This window comes from Pelodiscus sinensis, chromosome 1 (genome assembly GCF_049634645.1).
Source record: "Pelodiscus sinensis isolate JC-2024 chromosome 1, ASM4963464v1, whole genome shotgun sequence".
Classification (NCBI taxonomy): domain Eukaryota; kingdom Metazoa; phylum Chordata; order Testudines; family Trionychidae; genus Pelodiscus; species Pelodiscus sinensis.
Window position 1 is genome coordinate 330689976 of NC_134711.1, and position 12258 is coordinate 330702233.

Here is a 12258-nt window from a genome sequence, read left to right on the forward strand (position 1 = left end):
AGGGAAGGGCTTCCCTTCCCTCCCACTCTGGGAACTGAGCCCCCCCCCCCTATCCTCTGGGCCCGCAGGCCTCCTTATCAGCAAAAGGAGTTTTGCCAGAGGTTGGGAAGCAGCTCCAGCCTTCTCCAGCCTGTTATTTATTTACTAGCCAATTAGCCCAGCATAAGACGGGATTTTCAGGTCTCTCCTCCATGTCGGTTTTCTCGCCTGAGCCTCCTGCCTCTCTCTCCTCCTCCTACTGCCTCCCCGTCTCTCTCTCAGCTCTCCTCCGCCTCCTGCCTCTCTCTCTGACTCTCTCTATCTCTTCTCCTCCCCGTCCCGCCTTTCACTCAGGGGACCTCAGAGCCCAACTGGCCATTTAAGCTCCACTCTCCCCGTGCTGCATAGGGGGCACGGACCCCAAACGGTCGCTTGTGCAACTTGCTCCGACACGGTGGCCCGGCTGAGCGGTGCAGAGGTCAGCGGAGCACTGTGGCGGGAGATGAAGGACGTGACTCAGGCAACAGCTCCGCCCAGAGGGAACAGCCAGCATTTCAGCGTTACAGAGTCACAGACATTGGGCTGCTGTTATTTCTTTATATTTATTTTTTTTGCTGCTGCCTCAAGCCGCAGGGCTCCAGCATGAGGAGCGTATCCCTCCCACCAGATCTCTTGCGCACCTCATCCACATGCAGGAGAGGAACGGGAAGTACCCCCCGTGCTAGCGCTAGCCTTGTTAGGGCGTCAGGCTAAAGCCACCCTTTTTATTCGTGCTGTGGTTAATGTTTGAGTTTGTATGTGTGTCTTCCTCCTCTCTATATGTTTTTAGCTGGTTGTGTCCCTCTGGGGTCTCCTATTTCACATTGTTATATCTATTTGTATTGCGGGTTTTTTTTTTGTAAGCCGCCCTGAATATTTTAAATAGAAAGGCCGAGTAAAAATATGTAAATAAATAAATAAATAATATAAATGCTACAGGAGCGGCTGGAGAGGTTTTTAAAGCGACCCCCGGAGGAGTTTTATGGCCGCTGGACTCCTCCGAGGGCCGGATGAAATTGTTTGGTGGGCTGGATTGAAGGTTCCTCATCCCTGCATTATAGGACACTCACCAGACACAGCTTGAATGGTTTGAGAAGGTTTTTTTGTGGGACAGTTTTAAATAACTCCTGGAAAGATGTGGTGCTCTGCCATCGAGCAATTTACCACTTGTCAGAGGAGACCATAACACACACAACTCCCTGTTTACATCACGTCTCTAGAGAACAGGCGGAAAATCCCCTTGCGAATCTCCTTTGTTTTCACACTGTAAATGACAGGGTTTAACACAGAGGTGACAAAGAGGTAGAGATAGGACATGAGGATTTGCACAAAATGAGGGACATTTTTCCCAAACCTGTGCATCACCGCAACAGCAACGATTGGGATGTAGAATAGTAGGACGGTGCAGATATGGGAAGCGCAGGTGTTCAGGGCCGTGAGGCGCTGCTTGTGGGATGCAATGCTTAAAACCGTCTTCAGAATCTTAATGTAAGAGAGGATGATGACCATGGAGTCAAAACCACAAGTGAAGAGAGCGGCAAACAATCCGTAGATGTTATTGACGGTGGTGTCTCCACACGCCAACCTCATCATGTCCGAGTGCAAGCAGTAGGCGTGGGAGAGGATGTTCCTTTTGCAGACTGGCAGCCGTTTAATCAGGAAGGGGAAAGGGAGATTTGTGCTGGTACCTTTAATCACAGCAGCCAGCCCAATTCCCATGATCCTGGGATTGGTCAAGATGGCCGCGTAGCGCAGCGGGTTACAGATGGCCACCAAGCGATCGAACGCCATGGCCAGTAAAATCCCCGACTCCACGAAGGTAAAGGAGTGAATGAAAAACATCTGGGCCAGGCAGGCGTGGAAAGCGATGTCTGTGAAATGGAAGCAGAAGGTGCCGAGCACGGTGGGCAGGGTTGACAGAGACATCCCGAGGTCGTTGACTGCCAACATGCAAAGGAACAGATACATGGGCTGGTGGAGACGCCGGTCTGCCCAGACAATGCAGAGAACAAGGCAATTCCCCACCATGGCAGTGACGTATAACACAACGAAGGGGACGGCGATCCAGTGGTAAGCCGCCTCCTGGCCTGGGAACCCCGTCAGCTGGTACGTCGCAGGGTGGAAGCTGGTGCTATTGAAACCCGCCATGATGAGCAGTCGCTGTCCCAGCCAGCTCCCAACCCCTGTGTCAATGCAAAATGAACTTGTGAGTTCCCCTGGAGTAAGGGGACAGGGAAGAGACCCGCCTTTTCACACTGACTTGCCCAATCCCAGCTCAATGGGCTGTTGTTCGGAATCGAGCCGGTAGAGCCGGGCTCTTGGAATGTGTTTTGTTCACTCCCTTCTTGAAAGAGAAGCAAGAGATTCTGCTCCCAGCTGCTCTGCTGTGCACAGCACGAGAACCTGCTTGAGCAAGGTCGATACACCGGCCCGACACTGGTCCTGTTCGCATTAGGGAGACACGGCACATTGTAACAGCAGGGGAAATTAGCCCTTGGATGAAGCAGCCGAGATCAGCTGGGAATTCCTGGTCCTGGGCAAGTGGGATACTTTTCCACAAGCCCTGACCCAGTAGGACGAGGGATTAATTCAGGGCAGGTCTCTGGCTTGTTCTACACAGGAGCTCAGAGTCGCTGCTCATACTGGTCCCGTCCGGCCGTATCCCATGTCTCTTGGGCAGCCTGCGAAGGAGACACGTCGCCCCTCTGCATCGCCCCTTGCTCACTGCAGCTTCCCCTCCTCCCTTCCCATAAAGCAGCAAGAGGCCCAGAGACCGCAGGCCACGTCTGGCTGGCCTGTGCAAAAGGTGACTCCTGCCCACTGAATCCTTCAGCATTTCTGCATCTGCCTCCAGCCCTGCGATGGGTCGGAACGTGTCGGGCAGGGGACCCCGGCCACAGCGAGCCCAGCGGCCCTGCAGGTGACACATGCCCAGCGTCCTAGAAGGAGGCCGCCATTTCAGATTCTGCAGGGTGGGCGGTGACCTGGGCATGGCAGGATGGGGTGAGGGGAAAAGAGTGAGGGCTTGGGGGGAAGGGCAACTGAGAAGAGAAGCTTCAATAGTGTTACTGAGCATGCTCAGCACAAACCAAGCACCAAAAGGAAGGGGGGGACCAACCCCATCTGTCCTCTCCTCCAACACACCATCGCTATCCAGGGGCTACTAACGCACTGGAAAACTCGGATTTTTGGCAGAGAACTTAGCAGTGAGCCAACAGGAGCACTGTGTCTAATCCCTATATAAAAGAAAGAAAATACACCGGAGCACCGTGTCTAATGCCTAAATAAAAGAAAGAAAATACACAGGAGCACTGTGTCTAATCCCCATATAAAAGAAAGAAAATACAATCAATATTAGACCCACTCAGCTCCAACACTCACATATTCAGACACCTGGTGGCACGTCACGTAAGGGTCACTGGTTAACTTAACATGGTAATGTTTAGTCTTACTTTGTTACTAACTCTGGGGAGAGAGCGAGACCCCAGCAGGACTCCTGGGCTCTATCTCAGCTCTGGAGGAGCAGTGGGGTCTAGAGGGTTGCAGCAGAAGGCAGGTACATTTCTGCTCTATAGAAACATCCGAATGGCCAGGCTGGGTCAGAGCAAAGGTCCCTCTAGCCCTGTAACCCATCTGCCAACACTGGCCAGTGCCAGGTACTTCAGAAAGAATAAACAGAATCAGTAACCATTATGATCCATCCCTTGTTACCTACTTTGTTTGTTTTGGATCTGCTGCTTACACATTTAATTGAGCCAGCTTCTTGTGTTATGTTAGTGAAGGAGTAAATAAGATTTCCTTATTCTATGTTTCCACACCATTCATGATTTTTCACACCTCTAACTTATCCCCCCATTATTTAGTCATTTCTTGTCCAAGCTGAAAAGTCCTTGTCTTGTTAATCTCACTTCATGTGGAAGCTGTTCCTTACACCCTAATCATTTCAGTGACCCTTGAGGTACCTTTCCAATGTCCAATATATCTTGTCTTAGATGGGGGGACCAGACCTCTATACAGAATTCAAGATGTGGGCACACACTAACTATACGTAGTAAATATGGTATTTTGTCTTATTATCAATTCCTTTCCTAATTATTCCCAATATGTTAGCTTTTTAGACTGCCACTGTACAATTAGGGGATGGAACGGGTCCCATATGAAGAGAGATTAAAGCAACTGGGGCTTTTCAGTTTAGAAAAGAGGAGACTAAGGGAGGATATGATAGAGGCATATAAAATCATGAGTGGTGTGGAGACGGTGAATAAAGAAAAGTTATTATTAGTTCTCATAATAGAAGAACTAGAGGACACCAAATGAAGTTAATGGGTAGCAGATTTAAAACTAATAAAAGAAAGTTCTTCATACAGCATGTTGTCAACATGTGGAACTCCTTGCCAGAGGAGGCTGTGAAGGCAAAATGAACCTGTGAGTTCCCCTGGAGTAAGGGGACAGGGAAGAGACCCGCCTTTTCACACTGACTTGCCCAATCCCAGCTCAATGGGCTGTTGTTTGGAATCGAGCCGGTAGAGCCGGGCTCTTAGAATGTGTTTTGTTCACTCCCTTCTTGAAAGAGAAGCAAGAGATTCTGCTCCCAGCTGCTCTCCTGTGCACAGCACGAGAACCTGCTTGAGCAAGGTCGATACACCGGCCCTGTTCGCATTAGGGAGACACGGCACATTGTAACAGCAGGGGAAATTAGGGAAGGAAGAAGCTGGCGGGGAATGTGTTAGTGTCTGTCTGTCTGGGTGTAACATGTTCCTGGGGAGGGGAGGGGAGGTGCCGTCAGGGCAGCAGGCAGAAGCACCAGGCAGGGGGGTAGCAGGGAACACCAGGGAGAGCAATGAGAGCTGGATGAGATTCCCCACTCCTGCCATGGCCCGGTGCCCACAGAGCCACCCACCTTCTGCACCAACCCCCCCAGCAGTGGGCAGAGGAACCCTGGCCAGCGGCCCTGGGACATATCCCTCCTCTCAGGACAGAGCCGAGGGACGTGGACTCTCACAGAGCAGAGAAGATCTGGGTGTTTAAATCTCACATAAACAATCCCCCGTACCCCTTCCCCAGCTGCCTTGTTTGCTGCCTGGGGGTGACGGGGCTTTGCTGGGCACCCGGCGTTTGGGCTCCTCTGCCCCGAGGGGACTTGCCTGGAACCGACTGACCAGCGAGGGGCAGAATTTGCCCAGAACAGACGAGAAAAGGAAACGTTTGACGCTTTGTGGGTCTGGTCTCTGCCTGGAGTCTCCCCACAGAGGGGTCAGAGAATCACCCCCCGTCTCTCCGCGCAGCCGACTCACCGGGTGGGCAGGACAATGATCTTCAGTGGAAGGAACAAGCCCCCGGGCCCGGCTGCCTGGAGCGCAGGCTGCAGCCTGCCAGGCACCGGGAGTATTTATCCAGCATCCTGGCAGCAGCGCCGGGGACTCCCCCCGCCCCTGGGACACAGGCGGAGGCTGAGGTGTGACCAGGGGCTAATCAGGCACAGACGCCTGGTACAGCAGCAAGAGCTAATTGCCCCCTGGCCTGGAGCCTGCCCAGGAACAGAGGCCCGGCCAGCGTGAGTCCGACCCAGGGTCCATCTAGCCCAGGATCCATCCTCTGCCAGGGGCCAGGGCCAGGTGCCTCGCTGCCGGCTGGGTCCCTGCCAAGCACGGCCAGATTCCAGGCTCTGTTCACCCTGCCTGGCTCGGCGTTTTCTTCACCTTCTAACCAGGGAATAAAGTGAATTTCTGCAGGGCGCAGGCTGCCGGGCCTGAAGAATTACAGTTCTGAGCCCTTACACAGCCCCTTCGCCCCACGGAGCCCAGAGAGCACTGCTAGGAGGGCAGGGACATAAGCCCCATTTGACAGATGGGGACACTGAGGCACGGGTGTAGTAGGGGAGTGGGGGGGGGGGGGGCTTGGAACATAAACCCACGTATCCAAGGCCTCTGGCCTGGGCTAAAGTGCTCCAGGTTTTGCTGAGCTGAGGCACAGTCAGTCTGTGGGAAGCGGCAGGCCCGGCTCACAGAGATTGGCAAGCAGGGGCTGATAATGCAGATACACCCATGGCCAAGAGGGGCCGGGCCCAGAGCGCTCAGGCCAGCCCAGTGCGGGGGGGGGCACCACAGCCCCTCGATCCCAGCTCATCCCCCCAAGGACAGGAGGACGCTGACCCCTGGGAACGGGGAGGGCAGGGTGAGACCATGGCGGATACAGACCTTGTACCAGGCAACGGGAGGCCCCTGGCGACGTGAATGGGCAGCTCCCCAGTACGGCTGACGGGGGCCCTGTAGCATGAGGAGCGAGGGGAAATGTCTTTGGATCTGTGTGTGCTGACGTGTCTAGAGACACCGTCCCCGTCTGGCCTGGGGGCAGGGTCGCTGTGCTGGGTGCTCTGGGTGCTAGTGGTGATTGCAAGCGGGTTCTGAGTGTGGGTTTGGGGGGCTGACAAAGGGCTTCCTGGTTCGTTATTTTCTGTTTGCTCGTTCCGGGTCAGGGAAATCGAGTCAGGAAGACGAGTGAGAGCGAGGTTCAGAAGCAAAGGGAGCTGCAGCGAATCCGAGCAGCAAACAAGGAGCCAGAACACACCAGGCAAATGGAGCTAAAGAGGCTTGAGCTGGGAGCCCCAGCTGCCTGAGATAAAGCTGCTCACAAGAGAGCCCAAGGCTTTGTCTTCGCTGCACCTGTGCTTTTTCAGATAGGCTCTTGGGGTACGTCTACACTGCATGGCTCTCGACGGAGCCATGTAGGTTTGTTTATTGGGCAAAGGGAAATGAAGCGGCGATTTAAATAATAGCGGCTTCGTTTAAATTTAAATGGCTGCCGTGCTGAGCCAACAAACAGCGGATCAGCTGTTTGCCGGCTCAGCGCGCTAGTCTGGACGCTCCCCTGCCGACATCAAAGCCCTTTGTCGACCGTCCCGGTAAACCTCATCCCACGAGGAATAACGGGGCGATTGACAAAGGGCTTTGATGTCGACCACGGAGCGTCCAGACTAGCGCGCTGAGCCGGCAAACAGCTGATCCGCTGTTTGTTGGCTCGGCACGGCCGCCATTTAAATTTAAATGAAGCGGCGATTATTTAAATCGCCGCTTCATTTCCCTTTGCCTATAACCCTCATCTACATGGCTCCGTCAATGGAGCCGTATAGTCTAGACACAGCCATTGTGCGCGAGAAACCCCTGTTGCACGTCCACACACACCTTAAACACGAGAAGTCTTGTGCAGAAAGGAGCTGTTCCTCGTAGAAGGAGGGTTACCTAAGCCACACACAGCCCACTGTTCTGTCGATTGACTGTAGATTTTCTTGCACAAAAACGTGCTTGAGGTGTGGACACTCCGCGGGGTTTTGTGCAAAAACGGTCTATCAGAAAAAGCACAGCTGCTCTGATGGCCATTTCTTGCACAAGAGCGTCCATGCAGAGTGGGCCCTCTCTTGTGCAAACACACGGCTTTTGCGATGCGCTTTGAGGTCTGGACGTGCTTTTGCGCAAGATGTTTTTGTGGAAGATCTCGTCCACGAAAAGCTTCTTGCGCAAAAACCCTGCAGTGTAGACAAAGCCTTGGAGTTAGGTTGGTCTGCTCATCCAAGTGCCCTGCATGAAGAGAACTTGCTCCAGAGAAGAGGGCAAGAGAAGAGGCTGCACGAACTGGCCGTACTGACTGAGAACTTTGCACCATTTATTCTGGGAAATGACTTTTTTGTCCTGGGCTGAGTCCATCCCCAAGATTGTCAGCAAGAACCCTGGTGCTGAAATCCCAGAGGGGGAGGGAAATGCCACAGGGCCTGAGGAGGGGACAGGAGAGAGTCTCTCTCATTCTCCTCCAGCTGAGGGGGACAGTTTGCAGGCAGGGGGATGGACGGAGGAAGCCAGCCCTGGCCCTGAGGTGTTGCCCAGTGTCGGTGGGTCTGTCCAGGCTGTGGCAAGTCCCGGGGGGCAGGGATGGGAACAGCAGGGACTGGTCCAACCCCTGGAGGCACAGAGGTGTGAGTCTTGGGACAGAGCCTTCAGGCAGAGGCTGGAGACCAAACGGCGACCGTGGGAGCCGAGGAATCCAGGGGCCTGGTGGATTTACCCCAGGAGGAAACAGGGCAGACTGCCGGGCTTCCCCAGGGAGGGTCTGTTATGGCTGGGAGCTGGGTGCCTGCAGCTGGACAGGTGGCAGATGGCCCAGAGGAGGGGGGGCAAGATGGGTCCATCTTTGACGGGGGGGCTAGGAGATGGACGCTGTCCACAATCCCGAGCTGCCCGCCTGTCAGTCATGCTTCGGGGGGAGTGGATAGTCTGGGCTCCCTGCGGGGGGGGCTCTGCCTTTCGCCCCCTGGAAGCAGAAACTGTGGGGTCAGTGGAGCCCCCCTGGGTCAGAGCACACTAAAGCCAGACACCGGACTGGCCCTTGATGTGAGACGGGGGGCAGAAAGCTCGGGCTGCCTGTAGATGCAGGGGAGCCTGCTGAGGGGCCGCCTGAGGGGGGAGGCGAGAGACGCCTCAGCAGGGGGATGGGGATCTGTTGCCGTCGGGAACCCATCCCTTCCCAGAGGCTCCAAGGCGTGGGGGATAGGGCAGACCTCCCCAAGGAGAGAGAGAAACCGTCCCACCCCTCGGGCTCCGTCTACACTGCTTCCCTCTTCCGCAAGACCCTATGCAAAGGAAGCGTGGATTAGCATATTGCCACACTTCATTTGCATAAGTCATTAGGAGCCGGTTTTGCGCAAGAGGTTTTTGCGCAAAAAGGAGCTGTCTACACAGGGCCGGATTAAGACCTTTAGAGGCCCTAAGCACTGAAAAGATTATGGTGCCCTCCCATATGTAATTCAAAATAAAAACAATACCATAAAATCTCTTTTTTTGGGTGCCCCTGCTTTGCTGGTGCCCTAAGCACATGCTTAGCCTGCCTCTTGGGTAATCCAGCCCTGAGTTCTTTCTGAAAAAGTGAGGAAGAACGGCTCTTGCTCAAGGTGGGGATTTTGCACCAAAAGGCGCTGTGTAGATGGCTCCTTTTTGCACAAAACTGGCTCCTAATTAAGTATGCAAATGAAGTGTGGCAATATGCTAATCTGTGTTTCATTTGCATAGGGTCTTGGGGAAGAGGGAAGCAGTATAGACGTAACCTCGGTCTGTAGAGGCTTTAAAGACTGTACCTCAGAAATGGTCTAAAGAGAAGGCATAGTAGGAGACCCAGACTTGGAAATGCTACCCTCGCATTGGCTGGCTGCTAGTCTTATGTCTTTCCCTGAAACTCTTAGGCTGCGTCTAGACTGGAAGGATTTTGCGGAAATACTTTTAATGGAAAAGTTTTTCCGTTAAAACTATTTCCGCAAAAGAGCGTCGAGATTGGCACGGATGCTTTTGCGCAAAAGCATCCGTGGCCAGTATAGACGTGATTTTGCACAAGAAAGCTCCGGCGGCCATTTTCACCATCAGGGCTTTCTTACGCAGAAAAATCCTTCCCTGTCTATACTGGCCCTCTTGCACAAGAACACTTACGCAAGAGGGCTTTTTCCCGAGTGGGAGCATAAAAGTATTTGCGCAAGAAGAACTGATTTTGTACTTTACAAAGTCAGTGCTCTTGTGCAAATTCAAGCGGCCAGTGTAGACAGCTGGCAAGTTTTTGCGCAAAAGCAACTGCTTTTGCACAAAATCTTGACAGTCTAGATGCACCCTTATAGCCTAGCATGAAGGGGGAAGGATAGCTTAGTGGTTTGAGCATTAGGCTGCTATAATTAGGGTTATTAGTTCAATCCTTGCTCTGGGGAAAATCTGTAAGGGCGGGTACTTGGTCCAGTTATTCAGGCAGGTGGGTGGACTTGATGACCTCTTAAAGTCCCTTCTAGCTCTATGTGGTTGGTATATCTCCAAATATTCAAGACAGATATGGACAATAAACCCCTGGTAACCTGCTGAAATTTTTGGGCCTGCTGGGGGCAGGAACAAGAGGAGCCCAGGAACAAGCAGCTTCTAAAGCTCATGAGTGTGCACAGGTGTAGAGCTGGGTGTAACTGGAGAGGCACATCTAACCTGCCCTGCTGTAGGGGAGGGGAAACTGAGGCACACCACCTCATGGCAATAAGCGCTAAACACCAAGATGCTTACAGATGGACAGACATTGCTACCTGCACTCAGGGGACACTGTGACACCCAGGAAGGAACCAAAGACTCCAGGGTGAGGGAGAGCCCTGCTTTGGAAGGCTTGGCTGGAAAAGAGACAAGTTTTCAGGTGAGTTTGTGCTGAGGATTTTAGGGTTAGAATTAGCCCAGCGGTTTTGTTCCTTTTGATTTGTAATCTGCTTTGCTCTGCCGGCTCTCACTTCTCACCACTTCAATCCTGCTTGTCCCTAATAAAATCACTTTTATTTTCTATCAAGCCCAGTGTAAATGGTTGTTACTTATGGGGGAACCAGTGTGTGTGCATTTCCCCCGTCGTTGTTAAAGGGGGCTTACCCAAATACTCCCCGGGGGTTCTGATCCCAGCTGGGGAGGGGCATCCCAGGAAACTGGGCCCCAAACTGCACTCGCCTTGGACCTGAAGAGGTTCCGTGTCTGTGCTGCTTCTCGGTGGGGGCAGGGACCTCAGCTCGGGCCTTGGCTGGGGGAGACCAGGGAGCTGGCCCAGCCGGACCAGGCAATGAGGAGCCCCAGAGAGCAGAAAGGTGAGCAGCAGTGTCTGTGTCAGGGCCCCGGGAGGCCTCCCCGAGGGGTCATCTGTGACCCCCCCCCCAACACAAGGTCTCCAGGAGGCTTTGAGATCCATTTATTGATTTGCTTGGATCCATTTTAATGAACCACTAAAAATAGTGAAGCTCTCAGCAGTCTGGGGCAAGGGCAAAGGGGAGTTAGGTCTTGTGCCTCCCAATTTATGCTGGACAGAGAGGCATAATGAAGCTAATCTGTGAATTACGGTAATTCGGATGCACAGCGCGTATCTCTGCGTTCCACGGGGGGCTGCTGCCTCCTCACACACACGGGAGTTTATGGGCTAAGCGCTGGGTGATGCTACTTTGCACAACGCTGCTAATCCTGCCCTCTTTCCAGTGTTAATATTCTACATCCAAAGTATCCCCCCTGCCGAGCATGGATCGATCACTCGGCAGAACGAACCCTACACGCAAGGAAGCCTTGGTAGCCCAAGTCTTCTATTGCCTGAATACCCGGGATTTTGCATGGAGCCTTTACTAAGTTTGCTGCCCCCAATGTTCTTTATATTCTCCGCTGTTGACTAAGTTACCAGCAACCCTCGTTTAGAAACAGCACAGTCAGCCCTGCCATGTTGCACCGGTAAGGGGCACGTGATTGGTGCAGACGGCAGCTGGGAGTATTGTGGACTGCATGAGCAGCTTTGCGTTTCTGTTGAGTTAATGCCTTTTGCCGGCATTGTAAGACTTCCAGGACATGGACTTCTTCTGCACGGCCGTCTCTCTGCCTTATGCACACAGAATTCTGCTCGCCTGATGGTTTCTGTACAGCAGCGAATCGCCGCACGCCTGGGAAAGCCTGAAGCAGCCCAGCCATCTCGCTGTGACGCGACCCTCCAGGTTCTTTGTGGAAACAGGTTCATGATGCGAACGTGACAGAACTGAGACATGCTTTGTGGAAGATAACTCATGTGAGGTGTCATTGGAAAGGTTACGATTTGCTGACCATGACTGTCCTATTGTACACCTGCCTCATTTCCACATCTGAAGTGAGGCATTTTGACCAGGTACCAGTAGTTTTGCTGTGCTCTTTTGGGTGACACCCACTTCTAACACTTCAGGTACTGTGACAGACCGGGCCGGGTCTGGGCAAAGCTGAGGGCATCCGCTCAGTGCGAATTGCTCAAATTCGGGGCTCCTTACAGCCCCCAGACTGGAGATCTCCCCAAATAGGCCACAAACCAGTCCCACAGAGCGCTTCTGCTGCCTGCCTGAAGCCTCGCGAGCGAAACCCCTCCGACACCCCAGCAATATCCGTGCCCCAGATGGCCCCGGGCCTCATACACAGGTGAGGGGTCTTAGAACCCAACTTACCTAACCCGAATGAGTTCTGACCAGTTCCAAGAAACCAGCCACAGTTCCCAGGTCAATTTACCCTCTGGACCTTACCCACAAATCATGCTGAGCCAGTCCTTTAGCATCTAACATCTAAAGGTTTATTACTACAAGAAAGAAAAGCATGAGAGTAAGGTTGTTAAGGTATCATACATTACATGCGTCAAATCTCCCAGTTCTCGATGCAGGCTTGCAGCAGAGATGTTATAACTTCTGGCTTAAAAGTCTTTGGT

At 53.1% G+C, this 12258-nt stretch overlaps 1 protein-coding gene across 1 annotated transcript; it reads right to left on the reverse strand.

Moving 5' to 3' along the window:
- Window positions 1-1221: 1221 nt before the first annotated feature.
- LOC102463171 (olfactory receptor 51I1-like) lies at window positions 1222-2166 on the reverse strand. Its single transcript, XM_006128581.2, has one exon. The coding sequence runs from the start codon at window positions 2164-2166 to the stop codon at window positions 1222-1224; it is 945 nt and encodes a 314-aa protein (XP_006128643.2).
- Between the last annotated feature and the right edge of the window lie 10092 nt (window positions 2167-12258).

Excerpts from the sequence above, each read along its gene's own strand:
- LOC102463171 (XM_006128581.2), bottom strand. The coding sequence starts at position 2,166 with ATGGCGGGTTTCAATAGCACCAGCTTCCACCCTGCGACGTACCAGCTG.